This window comes from Hippoglossus hippoglossus, chromosome 5 (assembly GCF_009819705.1).
Source record: "Hippoglossus hippoglossus isolate fHipHip1 chromosome 5, fHipHip1.pri, whole genome shotgun sequence".
Lineage (NCBI taxonomy): Eukaryota > Metazoa > Chordata > Actinopteri > Pleuronectiformes > Pleuronectidae > Hippoglossus > Hippoglossus hippoglossus.
This window is the reverse complement of record NC_047155.1, coordinates 17,423,738-17,451,508: the sequence shown is the minus strand read 5'-3', so window position 1 is coordinate 17,451,508 and position 27,771 is coordinate 17,423,738. Positions and strand designations below refer to the sequence as shown.

Genomic DNA, 27,771 nt, shown 5'->3' with positions numbered 1-27,771 from the left:
TGATCTCTGTCGTGTTGTGTTTCCGGTCCTCTCTCACCTCGCACTTCTCCTTTAAGCGCAGAAAAAGCCCCGTCCATGACGTCAGCAGTAAAACCTGCTCCGGCTGGGTGTCTGTCGCTCGCTCGGGGACCGAAGTGAGTTTGTGCGGCTGCTAATCGGGACTTTTTCCCCTCCTCTCGTCTCGTCTGTCGTCTGTTGAATGTTTCCTCTCGTTTCGTAACGTCGCTCTTCGGCTCGTGTGTTGTTAAGTTAGCGAGTCCGTCCCGTAGCCGATGTATGGGCCGTCTCAGTAAAAGTTCCCGAAGTGCTGTTTGAGGAACCGGTGGACGGCGGACACCACCGGAGATGGATAAGCTAACCGATAGCCGAGTTGTTAGCCGAGAATCATAGGTCAAGAATAGGATCGAGCTAGCATGCTAGCAGCTAGCTAGCATAGCATTTTAGCGGCTAAGTTACTTTGTTAACCTGTAACGTCCAAACTAGTGTCGGCGACCCCTCGGGCCTGGCAGCTTCACTGTGAATAGTTCGTCAGAGACCGGCCACACCAACCAAAGGACCCGGTGTTAGTTAGAGGAGAGGAAAGGGGCTGAGGAGTGCTGTCGAGAGGCGGCTGTTGTTCATCTCTCAGCCCGGACCAGGAGCATGCTGTCCAACGCACAGAACCAGCCGCTGTTCCCCAACCCGGGGCAGCAGAACCCGGCCGGGCAGCAGAACCCCACCGGCCAGTTTCTGCCCTACAACGCCAGACCCAGTTTACAGATCAAGAAGAACGCCATCACAGACGACTACAAGGTGACCAGCCAGGTGCTGGGGCTGGGCATCAATGGAAAGGTGCTTGAAATCTTCCAGAAGAAGACTGGAGACAAATATGCGCTGAAGGTAGGTTTATTTTTGATAAATAAGCCGGGTCAAGGGCGTTAAACCAGCGCATAAGTGAGGCTTAACTAGTAAATCTGAGTGTCCCGGAAGAAAAGAGGACCCCTGAGGTGTGGGGCTCAGCCGACGTCACCACATGTTATGTCAGTGGGCCTTTCCAGACTTTCTCAAGTCAGCTTTGACACTTCCTGAGGTGTAAACACACAAGTCAGTGATTTAAACAATGTACCTGCATTCTTTTACCTGATCAATTGCCTCAAGTTTACTTCAGTCATTTGTTCAGCACTTGTTACTTCCTTTTTAAATTTAAATAATGATGTAGTTTTTTCAAGGAGATATACCTAATAAAATAGATAGAGGAGGTGTCAACCAATATAGTTTTTATAGGGGTGATGCTGACGTAGATTATAACTTGTCAAAAAGACTAATAATTGATATTTGGAAGCCGTATATTTACATTTGCAGTAAAAACGAAAGTACCCACAACACCACACAGTCTATAGACACCCGCCATGTTGTCCAGATGTTTCCATTATCTTGTTGAACCCATTAATGTCAACAAATAACAAACATCTGTGTATAATGTAATACACTTCAATAACAACACAGAACATATCCTCCAGTTGATTCATCACCAACCTAAGTACGTCTTATAACCATGAGATGTCCTTTTATTTACAATAATTGTTATAACCTGTATTAACATCACCATAGAACATTGTTGTTTTTGAAACGTAGAGGATTGTGATATTTTACACAACTTCAGCCTTATCTGTTGCCTTACCTTCAATACACAGTTTCACTTGATGACTGTAGCTGCTCTATTGTGCAAATGTGTTCCTCTGGCTCATCTGTTTACACAGTAGTCTTCAGTGTTGATAGGCTATTACTCATGAAGTGCAACTAATCAATCTACGGACTGGTGTCCACAGCCACAGGGACAGGCAGCAGCTTCACAGCCAAAGCAGCATTTTTAAACTATTATAATTTATTAGCAATCAGGAAAAAAATCGTATAAATCGTAAAATGCTGCATTGGAATCAATAGTCGGCCAGGCTGATAATCAATGGACCACGAATATATAGTAAATAGAATAGGTCAAAAGAGGCAGTAGGCTATTTGGTCTAACACACAAAGTTGGTGTGACCACCAACCGAGTCTAAACAGAAACCTTGAGGATTGAATCTGCTTGACATTCTTCACTATTTTGTTACATTTGTTGACTGATTGATAAGAGGAGGTAATCAACAGATAAAGTCTTTGTTATGATTAATTGCTTTTTGTGTGTCATGCTGGTGCTGGACTGTCCACCTTTAGTGTTAATCATGATTAACTTTATTTTATAAATAACAACAACCACAAGTTTGTTGATTGGATATTAGCAAGAGTTGTGCTAATATTTCCTCATATATAATTAAGTGGTTTCTCCTAATTCAAATTGAGAGAAAAAGAACTAAGTACGACTGATACTGGATATTTGAGGCTGATTCCACTTTTAATGGAGTGAAATAATCTAATTTAGTTTTTTTATTTAGGTTGTTCAACTTTTAGTGGAGGCAATAGCTGTGTATTTTTTCTAACCACGGCCTAGAGACTAAAATGTTATTTACCATACATAATAGTTCATGCTCCTTGCAAGATATACCGTGGAGATACCATTTCTAAATGACCTCAAGCATATTTTCCAGAGTTATATTCTGTAAAACAGGTTATCATATTAGTGCAAATCATACGACATACTGGAAAAATTATTAAAAAAAAATAAGGGCTGGGTTATAAAATGACTATTGCAACCACAAAGTCAATGCACCACGTTGCGTCACAACCTGCGGGAAGAACATCTCGTCCTACTGCTCTAACACAAGCACAGCACTTTTTTAGTCACCTTATTCAGATGAAAATTAGTGCACACACACACGCATGGTGAAACAGGTGAAGTTAAGGTAACGTCTCACTCAAGATGATGATAACTCAGAAAAAAGTAAACATAAGTAAAAGGGCGATATAGCCTTCTGTTTTGTCAGCAGCTGTTGTTTTACACAACCACGACACACTTGTTAAGCAGTTTATCTTAGTTTGGCACCACTTTGACAATGTGGAAAATCCTAGTAAACTCATTTACAATTAGATGTTTTTTTCAATCAACTTTTCAAAGAAGTTTCAAATCCCTCAACCACCACTGCCTGTATCTAAGCCAGACAGCCTCTAGGCCTTCTGAAAAGCCTGGATAAAGGACAAATGTAACAGCAGTTTTCCACACACAGGTGACAGAAACATGACCCTGTAAGCCATGTATTACGCTAGTCTGATTTGGTTTTTGTCATCAAGAAGGGGATTGTTGTGTAAAGATTTTGTGTTAAACGTAGTGAACCCACACACTCTTACTCGTTAGAATTGAATAATGAACGAATGAGTTAAACTAATAGTACAAGCACAAGCCAAATGGATTCTAATAACTAATAAATGTCACTAATAAAATACAGTAAAATAGATAATAAAGAGTCTCGTGCTCAGTTTTATTGAGTAATAAACTTGTATTAAATTGACTTTTTATTACTGCCCAAGCTTCACAGAAAAACCTCCAACATTGAAAAATAAATAGCACTTTGTAAAGCATTGTACAGACAAATAAGGCATTGGTTCATATAAAACAACACAAATCTCATCATGAGAGGGAAGCAGTAGGAAAACACCATGATTTATTATAGCTACAGGAGTTACTGGAAATTTTGTTGAAGTGCACCTAACAATGTGAATATTTCAACATTTTAACCTCTGGACAAATGAAACCCATGATGTCAGGGCTTTTTTATATACATGCGTATAAATACTCTTTGATTTAAAGGCCTCTATGTGATTTTGATTTGATTGCTCCCTGTACACTCAGGGTTTCTGCAAGTCCTTTCTTAAGTCTAAAAGCCTATGATTGAATGAAGCATATACAGGTATTAGTCACAAAAAGAAGAAGCTGCTGTAACATACCACTAGCAAATGCCTGTCAGCATTGGCTCTGCACTAATAATGTTAATGTTAATAACTCCAACCCTGGTAAATGACCTCCGGACAATGCATGGATCGACGGGTACTGTAAGGGTCGCAGGGGTACTGCAGACAATCTTAACCTTAACAGGTACTACTAAATGCCATAATCCAACCTAAACCTAAATCTACCCTGAACTAAAACCATATCTTAATCCTCTGACAGCCCTTTGAAGTTGTGAGGACTCGCATCCAAATGTCCTCACTTTATCAGGTCTAAAGGTCTACACTTAATTATGTGTGGTCATAAGTTCAGTTGAATTTCCATGTTGAATTTGAATGAATTTATTTATTTTACAAATAGTCTTGGACTCCAGTTTTCCCTCACATCCTTTGTTCTTTCTACAGTCAGTGTCAGTGTAAACATGTAACAGGTCTTAAATTGCATTTGTAAGGGTCTTAAAAAGGTCTGGAAAAAGTCTTAGCTGTAGCTTGTAGAAACCTGCAGAAAGGCTGAGTTTCTTCCAATTCTTAACATTTGCTTCACTGTTATTTTCTCATGCTCTTGTAACAGACTGTAACTGAACAGACTGAGACCTTTACTGAATGAACTATTGAACTAATGCACTTTTTGTTCTAGACGCTGACGTCAGCTGAGTCAGCTCTATGTCATCGTCTCTGTTTTAATAGAGTTGCATTAGATGGCAGGATTAGAAATCGGCCAGCGAGGCCCAAGGTGACATCACCTTGTGAAACCTTTACTTGTCTCTTGAATAAACTTTTATGCTAACAATGCCGGAGAAGTTAGTGTCTGTGGGAGAGAGACTGGTACAGGTATAGAGAATGAAAGTTCTACAAATTAATATTTGACTACCTTGCAACAGCCTGTGTGGTTTTTGCCTTAGACAAAGCTATGTACCTTTCTGTGTTGATAGGTTTGCCTTCAAGTGTCCTGTTGCTCGGACACTCTTGAAGGGTGTGAGGCATCTGCGGGTATCATCTTACGGTTACAAAATTTATATGCACAAAAGAAACCAGGTTATCAGGAGCAAAAATGTTATGGCCACAAGCTGACTGAAAATAGCACTGTTAACAACAGTTTGTGTGGACCTTAACTTTATAAGAAGAAGAAAACATATTTTATTAAGTTCAGTTCTAAAATATATCCATTAATTTGAAGGTATACTATAAAACACTGGAGGATTTTAAAACTTTGGATAGTGCTGGCCAAAAACTATATAGAGATGCCTTTTCTTTTACATAAGTTGATGTTGATAATTATCATAATAAATGTCACATTGTTATTTCTTTTAAGTTTAAAGACAGATTTTTGCTCCTGGGTGAAGGTTGTGGTTCTTGACTCTTTTTATTAACCAGAGAATGACAAACGCGTGATAAACAGCAAAGCTTTTTTCAATATGAACAAAACATTTTTCAATCTGAATGTGTTATACCTCCTCACTGTGACTGTACAATGTGTGTGTGTGTGTGTGTGTGTGTGTGTGTGTGTGTGTGTGTGTGTGTGTGTGTGTGTGTGTGTGTGTGTGTGTGTGTGTGTGTGTGTGTGTGTGTGTGTGTGTGTGTGTGTGTGTGTGTGTGTGTGTGTGTGTGTATACTGCTAAAAAAAAAGTAAGGGAACACTTAAAGCACACATCAGATCTTGATGAAAGAATAATTATTCAAGTTAAAAATCTTTACTGATCTACAGTGAGAATTGCATCCCTGCACCTAACAGCAGTGAAGTACTGTTGGCTATGACATGAAGGGTGTGTGCGACCCTCCAAGGATATGCCTCCGCAGACCATCACTGACCCACCGCCAACAGTGCTGTGTGATGTTACAGGCAGCATAACGCTCACCACGGCATCTCCAGACTCTTTCATACCTGTCACATGTTCTTATTGTGAACCTGCTCTCATCTGCATAGAGAACAGGGCGCCAGTGGCGGACCTGCCAATTCTGGCGTTCTCTGGTGCATGCCAATAGAGCTGCACGGTGCTGGGCTGTGAGCACAGGTCGAGGATGTCAGGCCCTCATGCCACCCTCAGTTTTGTCAGAAACATGCACACGTGTAGCCTGCTGGAGGTCATTTGTAGGGCTCTGGCAGTGCTCCTCCTGTTCCTCCTCGCACAAAGGAGCAGACACCGGTCCTGCTGCAGGGTTGACTTCTACTACCCAGTCCAGCTCTCCTTGTGTAATGGCCAGCCTCCTGGTATCTTCTCCAATGCTCTTGACACTGTGCTGGGAGACACAGCAAACCTTCTTGTGACCGCACGTATGGATGAGCCATCCTGTAGGAGCTGGACTACCTGTGCAACCTGATTGGGCTGCAGGTACAGCCTCATGCTACCAGTAGTGACAAGGACACTAGCAGAACACAAATCTATAGAATAATCAGTGTGGAAGGATAAGGAGAGAGCAGCTGTCTGTGGCCACCACATGGAAAACCATTCCCTTTTTGTGGGTTGTCTTGCTCTGGCCTCTCCATTGCACCGGTTGTAGGTGAAAATGATTCACAATCACTTGTGCTTCCTAAATGGACTGATTGACATTTTGGAAGTTTAACTGACTTAGTGTTATACTGTTACATGTTAAAGTGTTCCCTTCATTTTTTTGAACAGTGTTCATGTGCTTATCCGTTTTTGGGAGCGACGCACACACATACACACAAAGGCTGAGAAAAGAGGAACTGGAACCATTGAACGGTTCAAATGGAAATGTTTTGTTTTTTTGACAGTTATTTTTTTTCATGGGCTATTGTAGAGCAGAAGAATCTAGACTCTGCTTGAATTGTATAATCAAGTTGTGTGTCTTACCACTGACGCCAAAAACAATATAAATTGATATTGCATTCAGGCTGTTTGTCTGATTAAAGGTTAACACAGAGATACAGAGGAAGAGCTCGGCCCATTCTTCAATCATGAGATGATGAGAGAAAGGAAGGAAAAGGAGGGAGGGAGAGAGGAAGGAAGGAAGAGGTTCTGTGTTGGCACTCTGAGTTGGTTCTCTTTAGAGTAGCATCTATAAGAAGTATTCTTTGTTATGTATAACATTAAACTGAATATTTTTAACGAATATCTTCTGTTTATAATTAAAGCAGCCATATTGAGTTTTGGAGACAAAATAATCATCAAGATAATAACTGTCAGGTTAATCATAATGAGAAGAATGGTTAGTTGCAGCCCTAGAATATTTGACATTTTTTGTTGGACAATTGGATTCTCTGTATGGATAACCATGTTCCTCGCTACAGATATCGTATTCTGTACTGGGCAAGTTTCTTCAAGGTCACACTTTTTACAAATATTTTTTATTTGAATCAAAAACTAGATTTTACTTTACAAATTGAAACGGCTCTGGACATATGGTGAAGATGTAAGAAAATCGAGTCCTTTTATGTATGATTTCCTTTTGAAACAGCAACACTGTAGCACAAGTGATGCCATTTTAAACTTTTTAAAAAATCTTTTAGGCGCAGGACAAGATTTCTGGGCTGAAAGCCTTATGGTTTCTGTTTCTAGTTTGACCAATCACATTTGACCAGGCTTTGGCTGCCCGCAGGTAAACAGTCCGTGTGGAGATTAGAAGAGGTATAACACATAGACCGAAGTGCATCGGCTATAGACTTTCTAATTTATCTGTATTCAGATTCAGATAGCTGTTAATAGTGATTATTGAAAAATGGCATCTTTACCTAAAAGAAGTACACAAGGTATAGCTAGAAATGTTCGACTTGTGATAAAAGAAAGCAGTCAGACTGGAAACCGTTTACGCCAAACAGAAGTCAGTTTTGGTGTGGATATCTGCTGTCTACACCGGCAGTGGCACATATGAGCTGTTGCCCAATTCGTCGACAGACAATAGTCACTGGGCTTACATTTGTGTAAAGACTCTGATTGCCACACCCAAAAGTTTAGTCAAACGTATTGGCTAGGTGTTTGTGTGTACAGATGAGCGTGTTAGGTTCACACGTTTGTGGAGAATGGACTCTTCATCTGTTACACGGCCGGCAGTTACAGCCTCACATATTGCAGTATACATGAGGGCCTAAGACGGCAAAGTCTGTCTATTTCTGTGTTAAATCTCCTTTGTCCTTTGGTTGCAGTGGTTAGGGATAGTACACGCTGGACTGTCAATAACTCAGTGGGCAGTGAAGGGATCTGTATTACAGCTTATGGTATTTAAAACTGTATTGTTTGTCAACATTCAGGCTAAACTGTCGCAGGCCACTCAATGTAATAAGATCCTATTTGTCCCTTTTAAGATTATGGAGAACATATTTGTTTGACATTTGTCACAAACAACCAGATTATGTGAAGTAAAAGCTCTTTTGATAAACATGTATATTAGTGTTGTAAGCTCCTTTTGACATAATGTGATTTACTTGGGCCCCCACACTGACCGTCTCTTTCTCTGTTGCCGCCCTTTCTGTTGAGGGAAGTGTCTTTGGAAGGATGTGGTGTTGCGGTTGTTTATAGAAAGACCCAGAACTAGCTCGCCAAGTGTATCTGTGTACAGAGTAATTTCCAAGCTGATGCAGCACCCAGTCATGCTGAAACTCATGTTTATGAATGATCGTAAACACTTCTTTAATGATCTTTTAACAGAAAACTTTAATACATTATTTCTTCTGAACCTGTTGAGGTGTGTGTGTGTGTGTGTGTGTGTGTGTGTGTGTGTGTGTGTGTGTGTGTGTGTGTGTGTGTGTGTGTGTGTGTGTGTGTGTGTGTGTGTGTGTGTGTGTGTGTGTGTGTGTGTGTGTGTGTGTGTGTGTGTGTGTGTGTGTGTGTGTGTTCTCCATGGGTCTCATGACCAGTTTCCTAATGAGGAAGCTGTTTTTTACCGTAAAGGAAGTTATTTTTTTTCATTATCCAGAGTAAGTTCATTCACTGCACTACATGCTCTGTTTCTCTTTTAGGAATATTAGCCAACTGACAGCATGAAAAAAGGAAAAAGTTGTGCTCAATTTCCTAACAATGTTTTACAAAATTTGAATACCCAAATTGATTATTAAAGTTCTCATTGATCTATTTCATATTGATTAAATTAGTTTTTTGTGACAGTGGTGTCTTTAGCTTCAAACATGATGGAAAAGACATGACAACATTAAAGGAATAGTTGACTCCTTACAATGATTTGACAGTTGATCGTTTGATGCTTGCTGGATTTTTTCATGTTTCCACATTATTTACCACATTGTCATCTAGCAACAACTTCCCAGCTCGATGTGCCAACCTGTGTCTTAGTGAGGAACTTCCTGAAGTGTTAACTGGTTGTCTGGCAACTTTTCTGTATCAGGCTTTTCCATTTACCTCCGCCAAGGAGGTTATAGTTTTGTTTGTTTCAAAGCTACCAGGATTGCGCAAAAACTACTGGACACATTACCCCAAAACCTCATGGTGTAATGATGTAGTGTGTGTCAGGGAAGAACTCATTCAATTTAATTCATTCTGGATCAGAGGATCTGCATCCATGAGTTTTTATTCACTTTCTATAACATTGGAAGGGTACAATGTTTTTTTTCCTCTTGACATTTTCATTTCCAAGGGAATAATTCATGGAACTTGATTAAAGGAAACATACACATTAAGGGTTCTGATATGTGTGTGATTTGATGTATTTTGATTGAATTTAAGGGGATTGTTGGGCCTTGGTGGAGGTTTACTTGTCTTAAATTTGTCTTTCCTGAGAAAATACTCTCTACACACACACACGGATATGTGTTGGTCCTGTGAGGCCTAGCAGATGTCTTTAATCAGATCATGTCCTATTGACACAAACATGTTTGCTGCTTCACCACGAGTGACCACGAGTGTCAAACGCACACACACACACACACACACACACACACACACACACACACACACACACACACACACACACACACACACACAGAAACATCTCTTTAGGTACAGTGTTGTTTAACCCTTCTTATGAGCTTGAATGGCTCTTCTGATTTCGGACTAAGCTGAGCATAATTTATCTCTCTCCTGCACAGAGTTACAGTGCTTTATCACCCTCACTGTGATTGTCATTTTTTCAGATTTTTCTGTATCGACCCTTCAGCATTTTTTTTGGGCTCACGATTGGCAGGTGGAGGATGGGTGCTCCATTAGCTTACTCCCATCCCACCTCCCACTGTCCTGATCTGGGATTGGGAGCCTTTGTGTTAGCTAGAGGAAGTGTATTGTGTGCACATCTGCCCCCCTCGTCTCCCTCATTCTCCATAAGCTTCACTGTTTAGCCTCAAAGGGCCAACAGCAGATGGGGGCTATGCAGTCACACAAGCACCAGCAGAGAGGTGATGGGGGTGTGATCTCATGTGTGTTTATAATTGCGTTAAAAAGATGGTGTGAAGTCTTTGTTTCTGGAGGGCAGGCTGCTATATTTAGGTGTGCTAATATTATTTTGGGTGCATGATTCTTGTTTCCAGCACATGCGTGCACGTATGTCAGCCTGTTAGTTCCTCTTCAACACTTGGATATCAGAGCAGTCACAGACATCAGTTTTACAAGTAATCTCATTACATTTGGTGCCCTGTTCATAACATAGTAAATCTAAAACCTCTCGTACTGTTACTTATTATTTAGGGATGTCAATTTAGACGTTGCAGTTGGTATGAAGACCACCAGGCATTTAGGTAGCAACGATTTAGAGAACAATGATTAATGTAAGTGTTGCAGCTTATTTCCTGTCTGTTGATTTTTGGCCTTAAATGTGCAATGTTTAGTCTGTGTCAGCTAAGTGGTTGTGGAGGAAACAGAACTTTGAACAGATCAATTATTTTAAAATTAATACAGGGACCGTAACAGCATTTTTCTTTCGATGCATAAGAGTCTTGTGTATCCAGAATGGTAGAACTGGTTATTTTTTTTCCTGGAGCATTTGCATGATATTCGTATAATTGTATACAATCTGAACATTTCAGAAAGAAATGTTAATATATAGTTTGGTCCATCTGACTCTTCAGAGGGACATGCTGGGTTAGAAGATCTAATCAAAATCAGTCACACAGTTACTGTATGTCAATAGTTTACTAGACGGAGCAGCTTTCAGCCTATATTTTTTATATTATGCAGAAAACACTGATGTTTTCAGTCTTTTAACTTTAATAATTTCACTTATCTCTGTATTAATGTTTGAATTAGTATTATTATACTATCTAAGTTATCACTTTTACAGTAATGGGTTTTCTACCATAGTTTCATCTTGTCTATTTAAAATGACAAATTTCATGCTATTTTTTTAAATGGCTACAGAAGTTTGGCTCTCGGCAGTAGTGGGTGAAAGTGTCCCAGGATTCCATGATGACACTAAATCAGTTCTGTCCAATGCCTCGAGTGACCACAAGTTCATGTGTCTGTTTTGGATCTTTTTCACTCTGCTGTGACGCAGGAGGACCCACCCTTGTTTGCTCTGTCCTTAAGGGTGGTTGAACTGTGCTCTGCGATCAGTGATGAGATAAAGCAGAGTAATACAACACTGTCATTCCAGCTCTTTGTGGTAACAAAGATGGTCACTTTTTTATTGGTCAGTCACTCACTCCTGAGACTCATCTTTCTCATAAGAATAATTAATACATTTTGTAACATGCCAGCACATTAATTCAATAGCCAATATTATAGTTACCTCATTAAATATATCCCAGTAAAGCAGTATGTATGTATACTTCGGTGGCTCATTCCAGTAAAAAGACTGCCTGCACTTAGTAGCTGTCAGCCTGTAGGACACTTGAACACACGGCACCACAGAAAGAAAATCAGCTGCACAATCACAGAGCTGTCTGCAGTGAACTCTGCAGCCAAATATAATCAAATCAATAAAGCATTCAGGACCCTTGAATGCAAAACAGATTCGGAGAGAGTCTTAAAATGTTTGTAAAAATAAATCTGTCTGTAATTAACATGTACCTGAACTCTACATTGCTCTGAGAGGTAAAGTTACCTTTTATGTTGCTCATGCTGGCATCACAGACGGTGTAAAGAAGGTCTGCCAAGGTGTCCGAGGCTATAAGAAACCTTGATGACAATGAAGCATGTGCATCGCATCACATTTCGTCTGAAGATATAAAATGTTCTATAAATAAACAATAAGAAGAGCATAGCTGGCTAGGGGGCATGTAGCGGGATTGCTTGCCTCATAGCTCAGGAGTTTGCGGCTCTTGGCTGGTGTTGTGGGATATTATCCAGGATGGGATGAAAGAAACAGCTAGACTGGTTAAACAGAGCACAGGCAGCAGATTCCACTCCTATCTTCACATACAACAATTTGACTTAATAAGCAATCATGGCACAAAACTATATCCTTATGTCACCTGTACATTTGGAACTAAGCAGTGATTCATCCGTACTTTTACCCTTGCTTAAAATGTCTTAGTGTCATTTCATTTTAATGAAATTCCAATACTAAACTAAATGTCCATGTGTCATATTGTTACTATAACACAAAAAACCTGGTTTCATTTTATAAACGTGCATGAATACACAAAGGAAAACTTCTTCTTGTTTCAGCCAAGATGGGTTCAGGCATTTTGCCAGTAGAAGTGTGTCCTGGTTGAACTGGGTGGAGTCCTTTTTACTGAGTTAAAAGAAAACATCATCAGACAATGGATTGGGTCAGGTCTGTGTGTATTTACACACACATCCAGGTTACAGTCCTCTGATTTCTTCAACAACATTGTGTGGGAATCCTGTTTTGTGTACTTGGGATAGGTGATAACAGAAACCAGATTTTCCCAGTTAGATTTATCCCAGTAAGAAACAGATTTCATGGTCATGTCTACACTGGTTTCTAATTTGATGTGATTTACCAATGTGTATGAAAATGATTTTTAAGATGTGATATTTAGGAGTTCTTCATTAAAGCGACTACAGCTATGTTATATATTTTGTTGACTTGTGTACTTGCATTATCCCAAATATGTTAAACAATGTTCAAACCTAGAGAAATCAACAACTTTTATTTAGTTACCTTTTAATTGCATCATATCAATTTTCGGGACTTTGCTTGTCGCTTGTTATTTCCAGGTCAAATGATGTATGATGAAGGAAAAACATACTGTTAGGCAGTTGGCTGTTTTTCCTTCCACTGTTTGTATACGTCATTTGTAATGTTTCACTATTATTCGTTGCTGCATAAAGTGACTAAAACTTTAATACATTACCACATATGTTAACATGATTTGTGCCTTAGTCACATCAGGTAGATTTTCATCTCCAATTGTGGTGGAGATGTGTGGTCAAGAGAACAGCTTTCCCTGTCCTCACTGTGCCATTCGCCCTCTGCCATCCACCCTCTCATAAACAAGTTACTTTTATCACTAATACACTTATGATAAGTAAGCAATGCTACCAAAATAAAGTGGGTATGGTAGGAGTCTAAATACTGACCTGTGGTTTAACAGTTTATCACGGCTCAAGTTACCAAGTTTTGTCTGTGTATGTAAAAGTGTAATTCGTGCCAGGCCACAGCAGAGTGAGTGCTGTGAATCTCCCAGCTCTTGTTGCCCACTGTTATGTTGTGACCGTGGGTAGGGTTGGAATGTAATACACGATGAGATGGACAGACGATAGCTCATTGTCAAAGCTACAAGGCCAAATTCTTTCCACTGACTGACAAGGATATTTTTAGATTTACATGTGGGATTGTATTCTATAAAGTATAATTAAATATCTATAAACAACCAGAGGTGCTTACAGAAATTAACATTAAATTGTCACAACTTCACAACATACTTTAAGCAATTGTATTTCTTAAAAGTAGGAAACACCGTTGTGTGTAGTTGAAAACCTTTCTTTATACCTGGTAACAACATATGATTATACAACGATGATTATACAGGTACTGCTGTATAATCATCAACATCAACTCCTGTTCAGTTAAGGATGATTGTATTAGCCTGATACAGGCTCCAAACCTAAGTTAAAAAATTCAACAACTGTGGTTCTCAAATTTAAAAAGAAACATTTCTCTACATCTGACCTTCAGTGTCAACTTTCTGGTGTAGGGTGGGTGGTGGCTAAAATATTAATGTTGGAGAAGAATAAAAATGAGGCGTCAATGAATATATGATGACAAACAAATGGTGCTTGGTGCATTGATGTAGTGTCTCACACAGAGGGTGCTACATTCACACCAAACTAGTTGAGAGAGAAAAAGAAAAATATTTTCACCATTCCGCCAGCTGATGGCAGCACTGCACTTCTGACTTGAGGTTGACTTTTGATGTAAAGTACTAGTGGCATCACCACTTGGTTTTCGGTTCCCTAGTATAAGATGTTTATTGTGGGAAGGAAATGAATAGTTAAAGAGTAATGCTAATTTGTAGTAAATTTTAATATTGCACACTTATGTTTGTCTTTGATATTAATCAGCCTCACCCTCCATACTTCTGTTCTTCTGTCCAGATGCTACAGGATTGTGCCAAGGCCCGTAGGGAAGTGGAACTCCACTGGAGGGCGTCGCCTTGTTCCAACATCGTGCGTATCATTGACGTCTACGAGAACCTCTATCAGAGCAGGAAGTGTCTGCTTATTGTGATGGAGTGGTGAGTGCATAGTCTTGATGACACACACAAACACTAAAATGTTCGTCATTGGGAGTTTGAGACTAAAATTAACATTCATGACTTCATCTCACTATATACTCCTGTCAAAAAAATATACTTCCCAAGTTGTTGGTTGTCACAGTGAAATCAGACATGTTTGTACTTTGGTTGGTTACAAATGGTGATGCTGATGAATGATGAAGCTACAGTCAGTCTTTAAGCGCTGGTGAGATACTGGTTATGACGAGCTTTGTTCTTAGCCAGGTTAATTATTGTAAATCCGTTTTGTATGACCTAAGTAGAAAATGACCCATTTCTTTTAAATGAGCCTAATATAGTTCCCATGCCTTTTGTATTTCCATTTCGCAACACTTCAAAGCACCAAACCCACATCTTGTCACACGTGCCTTCATTAGGTTTGTGGTTAACATTGTAATGCAGAGATAGTGGTCCAATACACTCGCATCGCAAAACTACTGCCGCCGGTGACTCATTTCCTTGAGAACATGAACTCAGCAAGAAATGCCAATAATGAATAGTAGCTCTTCTGACGAAACTAAAAGGTTTCCAAGAATGTCACACTAGGTCGACGAGAACACTTAATATTCACTCTGTTTCCTTCTACACTACAGAAATTGGGTCAGTCTGATGAGGCTGTTTAGGATTTAACCCATGTTGTGTAAGAGGCCACTAAAGCTGTTTTCAGACATCACCTCTGGGTAAAGTCCAGGGAATTGGCTACGGAGTTTACGCAGAGTCTGCCTTACACACATGCACAACACAGCAGGAAGTTCTCTCCACAGACACCTTCACAACAGCTAGAAATCCTTCGCATTATTTAGGCAAGAGGTTGAGCAGACAGAGGCAGGAAGTATCTCCGCTGCGTACTGTACTGTATATCACGTGATTTTGTTTACAGCACCCCGACCCCATATTCAACTCTCTTGACATCTTTGTTGGTGTCTTTTAGGTGTATGACACAGCGTTTTCTTTTTGTTTTGTGTTTTCCCCACTTGCTCATGGTGAATCTAGTGGAGGATGCCCTGCTGTGTTCACGCATCGACTTCTCCTGGATTTCTATGGACTTTATACGAATAGGTCAGTCGGACAAAGTCCGTAGAAACTGCAGAGCCGTGCGTCCATGTCGTTAAAATAGCAATTGCACTTGTACCAATCTGAGCAGCCATGGACCGGTTGGGTACCGAAGTCCGGTGCTAATCACACGGCTGGTACCTACCAGACAGAATTACTATGCAGATTTTGGTGCCTCATTTCCTTAATGATTCATGACATGTTGGCTTGTTTTTTCTTCATGATTTAATTATCAGGTGAAATAATTGATGAGGGATTCGGAGAGTCTCACTAGCATACAAAACTTCTCACAGCTGCAAAGTGTAACACCATATTTGAGACCAGTGTAGATTTATCTGTTCCCAGGTATGTAGCTGCTTCATTTCCCTTGATCACCGTAGTAAACGCTAATAGTTCCTTGGAGCTGGCAAAGTGCTGAATGGTCTTTCATGGAAAGTGGACTTTTGGCTGAAGCTCTGTTTAGATGCCAACTCTGAAAATTGAATGTTTAGGTAACTGAGCATTTGGGAATATGGCTTAGATTTTCCCTGCAGTCATTCACTTATAGTGGAATTAAATTTGGTAAAAAAAAAATGTTTAACAATACAAAGACACCGCACTAACCAAAAGGGGGAGAAGGACTGAACCTCAACAACTATGAACTTAGTAGTTATTGATACTGATGTGGAAAGTGATAACAGTTTCGAACCGGATTCAGAGCTTCATTATATGACTGTTATTAAGGGCACTTTATCAATTTTGCTATATCTTGATAATGCGCCCACATAAGCAGATGCACAACACATATACACACACACGATCTGCTAGTGTGGAATGTGAAACCATTCAATCTGCAGAGTAAGTGTTCTCTCTTACTTACTCTCTTACTCCCTCTTACCTCTGAGGTGCAACCAGTTCACCTGGTTTTAAATGTAACGGAACTGGTTTATTGCATGTTACACTGAAAACACACACCCTGACTAATAAAGGGATTAAGTACCACTGACCATTTTCCCCACTATCAAACAAACTTCACTTGTGTTAGATGTTTCAGATCATGTGCTGCATTTGCACATGCGGCTGTTGTGAAAAACATGGGCATTTCATTTTGTTGGGAAAGTCAAGATGTTGAGAGATGAACCAACATATTTGTTTTTTTTCAGTGAAGGGAGACACATTTGAAATATAAATCATGACTATTAACTAAACATACACTACCGTTCAAAAGTTTGGGGTCACCCAGACAATTTCGTGTTTTCCATGAAAACTCACACTTTTATTTATCAAATGAGTTGCAAAATGAATAGAAAATATAGTCAAGACATTGACAAGGTTAGAAATAATGATTTTTATTGGAAATATTAATTTTGTTCAAACTTTGCTTTCGTCAAAGAATGCTCCATTTGCAGCAATTACAGCATTGCAGACCTTTGGCATTCTAGCTAATTTGTTGAGGTAATCTGTAGAAATTTCACCCCACGCTTCCTGAAGCACCTCCCACAAGTTGGATTGGCTTGATGGGCACTTCTTGCGTACCATACGGTCAAGCTGCTCCCACAACAGCTCAATGGGGTTGAGATCTAGTGACTGCGCTGGCCACTCCATTACAGACAGCATACCAGCTGCCTGCTTCTTCCCTAAATAGTTCTTGCATAATTTGGAGGTGTGCTTTGGGTCATTGTCCTGTTGTAGGAGGAAATTGGCTCCAATCAAGCGCTGTCCACAGGGTATGGCATGGCGTTGCAAAATGGAGTGATAGCCTTCCTTATTTAAAATCCCTTTTACCTTGTACAAATCTCCCACTTTACCAGCACCAAAGCAGCCCCAGACCATCACATTACCTCCACCATGCTTGACCGATGGCGTCAGGCACTCTTCCAGCATCTTTTCACCTGTTCTGCGTCTCACAAATGTTCTTCTGTGTGATCCAAACACCTCAAACTTTGATTCGTCTGTCCATAACACTTTTTTCCAATCTTCCTCTGTCCAATGTCTGTGTTCTTTTGCCCATATCAATCTTTTCTTTTTATTGGCCAGTCTCAGATATGGCTTTTTCTTTGCCACTCTGCCTAGAAGGCCAGCATCCCGGAGTCGCCTCTTCCCTGTAGACGTTGACACTGGCGTTTTGCGGGTACCATTTAAAGAAGCTGCCAGTTGAGGACCTGTGAGGCGTCTATTTCTCAAACTAGAGACTCTAATATACTTGTCTTCTTGCTGAGTTGTGCACCGGGGCCTCCCACTTCTCTTTCTACTCTGGTTAGAGCCCGTTTGTGCTGTTCTCTGAAGGGAGTAGTACACACCGTTGTAGGAAATTTTCAGTTTCTTTGCAATTTCTCGCATGGAATAGCCTTCATTTCTAAGAACAAGAATAGACTGGCGAGTTTCACATGAAAGTTCTCTTTTTCTGGCCATTTTGAGAGTATAATCGAACCCACAAATGTGATGCTCCAGATACTCAACTAGCTCAAAGGAAGGCCAGTTTTATAGCTTCTCTCACCAGCAAAACAGTTTTCAGCTGTGCTAACATAATTGCACAAGGGTTTTCAAGGGTTTTCTAATCATCCATTAGTCTTCTAAGGCGATTAGCAAACACAATGTACCATTAGAACACTGGAGTGATAGTTGCTGGAAATGGGCCTCTACTATACACCTATGTAGATATTTCATTAAAAACCAGACGTTTCCACCTAGAATAGTCATTTACCACATTAACAATGTATAGAGTGTATTTCTGATTAATTTAATGTTATCTTCATTGAAAAAAACAGTGCTTTTCTTTGAAAAATAAGGACATTTCTAAGTGACCCCAAACTTTTGAACGGTAGTGTAAGTCCACAAGAGTTGGTTTTGACTCTAATGCACTGACTCTAATGCCCGTAGTTTGCGTTTTTTTGGTGAGTGTCCGAGTTAATATTTCACTTTGTTGCATTAGTGCGAGTGTATGATGTACAGTCTGTTTGGTGCCTTTGCAGCATAAGCACTGTGTGAGCCAATGAGGTAAGAAGTAGAACTTTTTTCCTTCACTGGCTCTCTCGGTCCCTCCCTTCTCACAGTCCCTGTGTGCGCATTCATCAGCTGATCTCGAACATGCCAAGCAGATGGTGAAATGATAAAAAAAAATGATCCTCTTAGCATTTCAGTTGTATTTCAAAGATGGAGCGGTCTATAGCCCATTATTTTAAAAAGGAGCCAGGTAGAGGAGAGGGACAGCTAATGAGAGATCACGACTTGGGCGCAGATGATAAGAGAGCAGACTGCATTTAGAGTACAGGTGCAGGCAGGTAGGTTGGTAAAGCAGTCCCTGTGTTTTTGTACACAACAGTGCTATACTGCTTGTATAGTAACCACTGTTGCCCGTCCGCTGCAGGCAACTCTAAACTTGCAACCGGGTCAACGAAATGCATCAGAGAAACCATGATTAGATTTATATTGAGCAAATATCAAGTTGCAAGTCAATCTTTTACATCAATACAAAACTGTGTAAATTAAGACAATTGTCCATAAGCATTCAAGATTGTTGGTTAATACTGACAAAAAAACAGTGTGAACAAATAATGTGTTGGTGTGGGAAAGTTGGTGGCACCAGTCTGACCAGTGAAAAAGAAGATTCAGGAGCCCTGCTGCAGAATCAGTAAGCTACCAAATACAAAGTGCTGGAGGTGACAGTTAACACTGCACCTTCTTAACATTACAGCAAATGTCAACTTTTCTTCATCATGCATTTCCTAAAATGAACGTTTTTTTTTTTTTAACCTTTGTTCAATATTTTGCATAAGTACATCTTATCATCCCTGCTGCCAAGGTGTTTCCACACAATAAGCAGGTTGTGAAAGAAAGATTACAAATGTGTAAGGGTTTTTCAGTGTTTCTGCTGTGATGTGTGAGATATGCGAACTTATTACTTTCATTCTCACCAAATCATTGAGTATCTATTCTGTTGATGATTCATATGACACTTGGAGGCCCTTTCATGGGTGGGGTGAGAAACCACAAGCTTAACTTAATGTTTGACCACATGAGAACAACCATCAAGCCACGGTAAGGGAGCTGGGTAGTTTGCCAGCAGTCTCCCAGTTACAAGATGGTATGAAATTGAATTAAGTGTAAATATCTTTTTACTTTTCTCCGACAGTCAAGATGGGTGAAAGCCTGAACTCCTGTGCTTGTTGCATTGTTAGTTAAAATGAGTTATTTTAATATCAGAATATGATGCATCAAGCTGCTTTCTGTTTCTCCGTATACAAAAAGTGAATGATTAATTATGAGAATTGTGTGCTGTGGTTAAGAACAGCCGCCCTACGGCTTCAAGACTGCGGGCTCTGCCTCCCGTTAACACACACGAGCATGAAGAATCTATCATGCATCTTTACACTCTCACACAGAGACACATAAATTCGGCATTGATGATTCGAACTGAAACTCACAGTCATACTCGGCAGAACGTTTAAATGAAACTTACCATCAAGTATAAGCTGAGTGAGATTTTCTCATACATATAATTGAATTCAGGTTCACAAGCTTTATCTTTGTATTGGACCATGCTCTTTAACTTTTTATACTTACTTTACTTTATTCTGTAACTCTTAGTCATGGACGTGTCTGTTACTTACACTAAAGTAAATTCATGTTTTTTGTGGATCAGGGGGATACTGAGCAATATTCCCAGTATTATAATAACTTTTTTAACTATCACGATTAAGGGCATCAACAAAATACAATTGCTGAAACTTTGAAATGGTGAACTCCTGTGTAACTCAGTACGTTTTATGAAATATAATATAATAAAGGTGTGCAATGGACATAGATGTTGTATAAATTGGCCATAAAACCTAAATGTTTGAGCTTTTGACAGTTGTGGTTTCTTTTGTATAATCAACAACATTTTTGTGGATTGACGAATAGAATTAGAACGTTTATGCAGCATCAAAAGGGACAGTCTTAAACCATTAAATGTCCATGACTGAGATTCTTCTTGTTTGTCTTTCTGTCTTCTGGCCATTGCTAATGTCCAGTGATTGTTGATGTTGAGATTACTCATCAGATGACTGTAGTTTTAAATAACCTGCAGATTGCTGTCCTGGTCTATTTCATATGAACCATTCATCCAGTTAAGAAGAGTTGAATCCAGGAAAACTGGATATGGTTGGAGATACTTGAAGATGTGTCACATTCTTTAGTTCAGAAATGAAGAGGTGTCTGAAAAGAGAAGTGAAGTGTTTTCAGGTAACTACAGCCACGATTCAACTCTTCTTATATAAGCATGACCTGGATGACTGAGAATCTTTAGAGACAATCGCTGGTCCAGCCACAGACCACATCAGCAAATCAGTCAGAGTAAGAGCGAAAAGAAACTCTGCATCCTTTTTACTTCAAAACAACTGGGTCGTGTTTCATACAGCTGAAATTTTGCTAGATCATGCATCATTACATGCAGTAATTCTGCCTCAAAATATGATAGTTTTGTGGTTCTGTGTTGTTGTTTTTTTTACCCACAGCCTTTCTTTGAAATTTGAATTTTACTTCTCAGAAAAATATTTTGCTCAGGTCAATTTCCCCTTTGTGTTTCGATTCCCGTCAGTGCAACACACTACCGTCAAAGTGTCTGACCAGGTCTCTATATGGAAGAATAATGGCCTCTCGTGAGCTGCTTTCAGACATGCACTGAACTCCAGATAATCTCCTGACATTCTCTGGAGGGGTTGTATGTGAGCACACAAATGGCCAAGTCAGAGGCTGCAAACTTTCTCCAGAGTCCGAACCCAATCGGGCAGACATCCTCCTGACTTCATGTTTGAAAACAACTTTGTAGACCGGACATGATTCAGTACTCATCATTTCAAAGATCTGTCATTGGCCTATTGAGACCTGTTAAACTTCCTTGTGCACTAATCATTCCAGATCATATAAAAGATGACCTGTGTAGACATGATTATGACAGAGGGTAAATGAAATAAGATAAATGAAGAGTTAATCTACTGAAAAATCTCACATCCTGACTCTCTTTTCCAGCATGGATGGTGGTGAACTTTTTAGTCGTATCCAGGACCGAGGAGACCAGGCCTTCACAGAGAGAGGTAACACGCTTACGTTGACTTAGTCAGTGAGCATTTCTTACAATACTGCCATGATTTATCATGTGATACATAACACAAAACTGGCAGTTTTTGAACCAGCTGAATATAAAGTTCAACTTGAAGGTCCATGACCTTACTGGTGATGTTCACATTTGCTAGTATTTTTGACCTAGAAGTTCTCTTGTCTCTTTACTTCAGAGGCATCTGATATCATGAAGAGTATTGGAGAGGCCATACAATTTCTCCATGCAATCAACATTGCACACAGAGACGTTAAGGTTTGTATCCTAACTTTTCATTATCACACTGTAATAAAAAGTTCTCTTGCTTTTTGTTGAGAAAGTAAAGTGAGCTGTGAAAGACTTCCATAGCTGCAATAACTAATGTCTTACTCTTCATTTTCTGAATGTTCCCTGCAGCCTGAGAATTTACTGTATTCGTCGAAGAGGCCCAGTGCCCTGCTCAAACTCACAGACTTCGGCTTTGCCAAGGAAACCACCTCACACAACTCTTTAGCAACTCCCTGCTACACACCCTACTATGTTGGTAAGAACTGATTTCTGAATTTAAACTAATATTCTTACTACTCCTTGCTTATTAATTCCTTTTTTACACCAAAATTAGCAGTTAAATGCAGGTAAACTTGCTAAAAAGTCGCTTGACTGCTTTCCCATTGTCAGTAGTAGTTTGCCTCTCTTTTTTTTTCTCCCCCATGACAAAACAAACTTGCTGGAAACTGAGAAGCTCTTATTTGGCTGTCTTTCCAGTCTCGTATTTTGCACGATTCGAAGAAAAAATCTCTGTTGCACCTTGTGCCCAAGGAAAAATCAATAAGTACACACATGTTCATGGCTGTTTAGGCAACAATGCTCGGAATTTCAATGTCCGCCAGAACATTGTGCCGGAAAAATGCAGCATATAGACTCAAAATAGAGGGAAAATATGGCATGGTCATTAGGATGTCATGTTTCTATCTTGCCTGATAGGAGCTAGAGTCAATAATAACATCGGTCTACTAAAGAGTCATTTGACCCTGGAGTGATTACAGATCATATCTATTTCCATTGCGGACACGAGCCGAGTGTTAGTGGGGTTTCTTTTTTGGACCGGTGGAAAAGGGGCTTAAGACACAGTAAAAAAGGAAGACTTAATACCTTCCTCTTCTCTCTCCCATCATCCCTCCCTTTGTATTTGCAGCTCCAGAGGTTCTTGGCCCAGAGAAATACGACAAGTCATGTGACATGTGGTCGTTGGGTGTTATCATGTATATCTTGTAAGTAGTAAATCTCTCATCTCTTCAGCACATTCTTTACTGACTGCAGTAACTAATACTGTCGTGTTTAACCCTCACCAGGTTGTGTGGGTACCCTCCTTTTTATTCTAACCACGGTCTCGCCATCTCTCCTGGGATGAAGAAGAGGATCAAGATGGGCCAGTATGAGTTTCCCAACCCTGAATGGTCTGATGTATCAGAAGAAGGTAAGGATATACACGTGAACTGTGCAGTGCAAGTCGTCAGGTGTATATCGTCTATTTGTGTATATAGGAACTCCAGACTGGAGTTATTGAGCTTTAACACCGCAAACTGAGTCTTAACCTTTTTTTCCTGAGTCTGATTAAAAACCAAAATAAAAGATGGATTCTTTCGTTTATAGAAAAAAGTGATAACTAAGTCATGTGAAAATTCAGGACACCGTTTTGGCGCCCTCCACATATTTCTCCTACATTAAGATACTTTCATTTACGTCAGAAATAACACGTCAACACAATAGTAGCGTTTCACAAGCTTCTACAGGCAGTCTTTATAAAATGTCACATGGAAATATGAGATCCAAGCTGCTCTTAACACTGACTCTGACCAAGAAATAGAAACTGACTCTTATTTGCTGCTGTCAGTCAAATTCACTACAATCGAAAGTGATGGCTTATTTCTCAGGGGTGTATGGTGCTTGTGGGGTTAAAACAAAAGAGCCGTACTTACTACTCAATTACCCACACAATCCTCATTGTCACTGTATGTTCTTGGTTTTTTGCACACAGTAGGATTTCTCAATTCCATTTTAGATTGTGAGGGTTAATCTATCTGATTTTCTTTGACCGAACAATAGTTTAAGTACAGTTTAGAACCTGGATGGCTCATGTATAGGGACATACTGTATGCTAGTTAGCTTAAGTATTCAAACATTTTCTTAGTAGAAGAGCACTCAGTTCATCACATACCTCGGCCAAGGCCCAACAATGCCCTTAAAGGGATAGTTCACCTAGAAATGAAAATGCACTCGTCTACTCACCACTATGCAGATGGAGGAGTGGGTGAAGTGTTTGAGTCCACAAAACACTTTTGGAGTTTCAGGTGTAAACAGCGTTGCAGCCAAATCCAATACAATTGAAGTAAATGGTGAACACTTCTACAAACGTGAAAAAAACAACAGAAAAACTACATAACATGCCTCCATACTGCTTCAGTGGTGTCATCCAAGTGTCTGTAAGCCCCGACATTCACATTCGACATGCGAAAACATAACCTCCTTGTCAGAGGTAATAATAGTCCAGTTTATCACCATGCAGAGCCATGGGTCTGTTGGATTCAATTCAATGAGTACAATTTATATAATAGTTATAAAAAGCTTTTCTTTTACTTAATGTTGTGAACAATAATTATGTTTGCAGCTAAACAACTGATTAGGACCCTCCTAAAGACTGAGCCAACCCAAAGGATGACCATCACAGAGTTCATGAATCATCCATGGATCAATGTAAGAACATGAGCTCTCCTGTATATTTCTAGATCACTTTCATTCATAATTTCAACTCAGTTTTTCAGGCTGATGTCCCCTCGGTGAATTAGGATTTAAATTGTATTTGTTTCTTCCTGAAGCAATCAATGGAGGTTCCCCAGACCCCTCTTCACACCAGCCGTGTACTAAAGGAGGAGAAGGACACATGGGAGGATGTCAAGGTGAGGTGTCTGCTTATCTTTATTTGTCAGATTTATTTATTTATTAGTAATTTTGAATTGTATAATTTTCAAGCCAATTATATTTGAAAGATACCTACAATTAGCTTACTAAAGCTTCCCTCAGACATGGACATGGCTCCAGACATTTTCAAGAGGGGCTTGAACACAAATGTCAGCCCCATAGTATAATGTCTGAGTGAGTCTATGTGAGAATACAGCAGGATGATATCCAGAACATTCACAGCGAGCGAGTGGGCGTGTTGACTTTCTTTACTATTCTTTTTGTCCCTATTGACACATGTTAAGCGTCCTTGGGTCTCTTCAAAGTTATTGCTATTATTATTTATATTAATATTATTATTGATGACATCTCTAACAGGCTACTGACACACAACCGGAAAAAAACCCCAACAAATATAAATAACTCTGGATGAAAAAGACTGTCGTACACATAAAGGACATAGATGAAGAGGCAATGAGATTGGTGGCGATAAGAGCGGAAAATGTGCTGTTAAGAAAAACATGATATTTCCACAGCAGATTTTATGTCATATCCTGCCTCCTGCGTTCTGTACCCAGACATTTTGCTGTTGTTGTGAATGTGTCTGACCTTGACAATCTTTGCTGCATTCTTTATATGTGAAAGGCAAACTCTGGAAAATCTTCTGACCAATTTTCTGGCTTAAAGGGATAGTTCACCCAAAAATGAAAATTCACTCATTATCTACTTACCACTATGCCGATAGAGGGGAGGGTGAAGTGGTTTGGGGACTCAAACACTTTTCAGGGCTAAACAGTGTTGTAGCCAAGTCCAATACAATTGAAGTAAGTGCTGATAACCACTTCAAACATAAAGAAAACATAAAATACCTCCATACTGTTCCTGTTTACCCCTGAAACTCCCAAATGTTTTGTGGATTCAAACACTTCACCCACCCCTCCATTGGAATAGTGGTGGGTTTATAATGAGTGGTTTTTCATTTTTGGGCGAACTATTCCTTTAAAGTGAAATGTCATACCCTGTGCTGCTTGATTGCCTCATTCAGACCAAATAAAGACCATGAAAATAGCAGACTCGGGCCGGTTAAGCAAGTTGCCTAATGAGCTCATCTTCATATTTCAGGAGGAAATGACCAGTGCCCTGGCAACGATGAGGGTTGACTATGAGCAAATCAAGATCAAGACCATCGAGGACTCAACCAATCCACTGCTAACGAAACGGAGGAAGAAAGCCTGTAACACCATGGCGGACCCACAGTCTGCTGGCCACTGAAAGATGCACGCATGCATGCACATATAAACACAGGTTGTAAAAAGGAAGCAATAATTTGTCGCCATGTGATCTGCATTGCATGGATTTTCTCAGTGTTTTATTTTTCCATGGCAAATTCTAATGTTTTTTTTAGGAGTGTTTGTTTTCATTACTCTACCATTTTAACAAACCCAGCACTCTGCCCCGACAGAGGAGGGTGTTGATCTGTGTTTATGCACCACTGAAGAGATTATGAATTTTAGAAAAGGAGAGGAGAGGAGAGGGAGACTTGGGAAAGCTCTCTCCTCTCCTTTCCCAGTTATCAGGTTGTGTGCTCAAAGGGGTTTGAACATTGGAACGGGACATGAAGCCTTAGCATTAGCAGTAGCTCCCCTTCTCGCCCCCCCCCCGTCATGTTCTAGCTCTAGCCCCCCAAACCTGTGAATGTTAAATCAAAAGGCTAAATCCCCAAAAAATTAAGGGAAGGTATCTTTTACAGAGTAAGCAGATGTATTTTGAACTGACAAGTAGAATGTAAGGACTCTGTCCCTGACTGTTGGAATTGGCTGGAAATCGTTGCTCATTTTTGGGATGTGGACTGGGTGTGTCTGTCAGGTTCAGTTTGTCGTTGTGAATGTCGAGCAGAGGCCTATGCACTCAAACGAGGGCCATGTGCCATTCAGACAGCACCTCACTCGTGGTCCCTTTCTCCTTTTTTAATGTTTGCTTGTTCTTCAGGTACATGGTTGTAGGGCAGAGAAGGATGGGCGCGTTTAAAGAGCAGAACCTGACTCGTCTTTCTCCTGCATGTAGCTCATAGGAGACAAATGATACTGTATTTTTTCATGGATTTTTAGCACAGGCCTTACTGAGTGTTTCTAAAGCAGCAGATCACTTTTAACCCCTGCCTACCATTTGGTTCAGGCTTTTACCAAATGTTCCGCTTCAGAATTTATAACATTGCCAGATTATATTTCAGGTTAACGCTATGCAGATGTTTGTCAGCTTGAAGTACTGCCAGGGCCTTTTTTTTTTTGTTAGTGTTGATTTCTGTTTGCAGTTGTGTCGAGCAACAATAGGGAGAGTTTGTGTGTTTTTATGTAAGCAGTAGCGCCCTCTAGGGAGTACATGGTTCAGACTGGTCATTCAGAGTAAACTGTATGTTACACCAGCTCAACTGTCAGGAGCCTCAGTGGGACGGATCAGGTGCAATGCCGCTGTTCTCCAACACGTCTCCTCCATACTTCGTGGAGGATGGACAAGAAGCAGAAAGTACTTAAGAGCTGTTCCTCTTCCCCGAGCAGAGTCTGACACACCACCAGCAAACTGTCATCACATTCAGAGAGGGTGTGATGGTTGGTTCCTCCTTTTGTGTTCTGTTAAGCAGGAACACTTCCCAGCTCACTTGGGATCAAGTGTTATCACTTCACTTTGTAGAATCACATCCACATTATGTGTCGCATCGCACCTACAAATCTCTCACTGTAAAAATGTTCATTGAATGTTTGGGACAATGTTCCCTATTTTTTCTTTTCTTTTAAATCTGTTTGTATGTTTTGGTTTTATCCCTCTCAACACTTTTTTGTAGTGGAAGCACAGATGTGTCTGCCCCCCCCCCCCCCCCCCCCCCTGCTGTCCCCCTGTCGTTGAGTGTTTTCTGCTCCACATGCTGTACTTTCTGCTTCAGCTTTGGATTAAAAAAAACATATAAAGCACAAACCTGCTCTCATCTTGTCATTTTCTGAATGTGAAATTACTCTGACACAACACACGAGTGCACCTGTAGAGAGGATGTGGTTTTTTTGAAATATATTTGAAAGGAAAGCTATACAAGCCTTCAGTCCCACAAAGCAGAATGTGACATTTAAACAACATTTTTCTATACCAGTCAATATCAATGTTTTAAAACTATAATGGTACTTTGTAGAGCACATATCAACCCCCAAGGCCCAAAACACCCCTTAAAATCAAACTGCACCAAATTTCACACACTCATAAATATCATTCCCTTTTT

General features: G+C 40.1%; 1 protein-coding gene across 1 annotated transcript; it reads left to right on the top strand.

Moving 5' to 3' along the window:
• mapkapk2a (MAPK activated protein kinase 2a) lies at nucleotides 1-26,532 on the top strand. The gene is made up of 10 exons (XM_034586563.1): nucleotides 1-879; nucleotides 14,262-14,401; nucleotides 21,482-21,546; nucleotides 21,745-21,824; nucleotides 21,966-22,092; nucleotides 22,744-22,819; nucleotides 22,901-23,025; nucleotides 24,217-24,302; nucleotides 24,425-24,505; nucleotides 25,629-26,532. The coding sequence occupies exons 1-10, from the start codon at nucleotides 643-645 to the stop codon at nucleotides 25,776-25,778; spliced, it is 1,167 nt and encodes a 388-aa protein (XP_034442454.1). The 5' UTR covers nucleotides 1-642; the 3' UTR covers nucleotides 25,779-26,532.
• Nucleotides 26,533-27,771: the final 1,239 nt, after the last annotated feature.

What these genes read in the sequence shown, in the direction of transcription:
- mapkapk2a (XM_034586563.1), top strand. Translation starts at nt 643, where the DNA reads ATGCTGTCCAACGCACAGAACCAGCCGCTGTTCCCCAACCCGGGGCAG. An exon ending in CTGCTTATTGTGATGGAGTG is followed by an intron (nt 14,402 to 21,481) that starts GTGAGTGCATAG and finishes TCTCTTTTCCAG; the next exon opens with CATGGATGGTGGTGAACTTT. An exon ending in TGAATCATCCATGGATCAAT is followed by an intron (nt 24,303 to 24,424) that starts GTAAGAACATGA and finishes TTCTTCCTGAAG; the next exon opens with CAATCAATGGAGGTTCCCCA.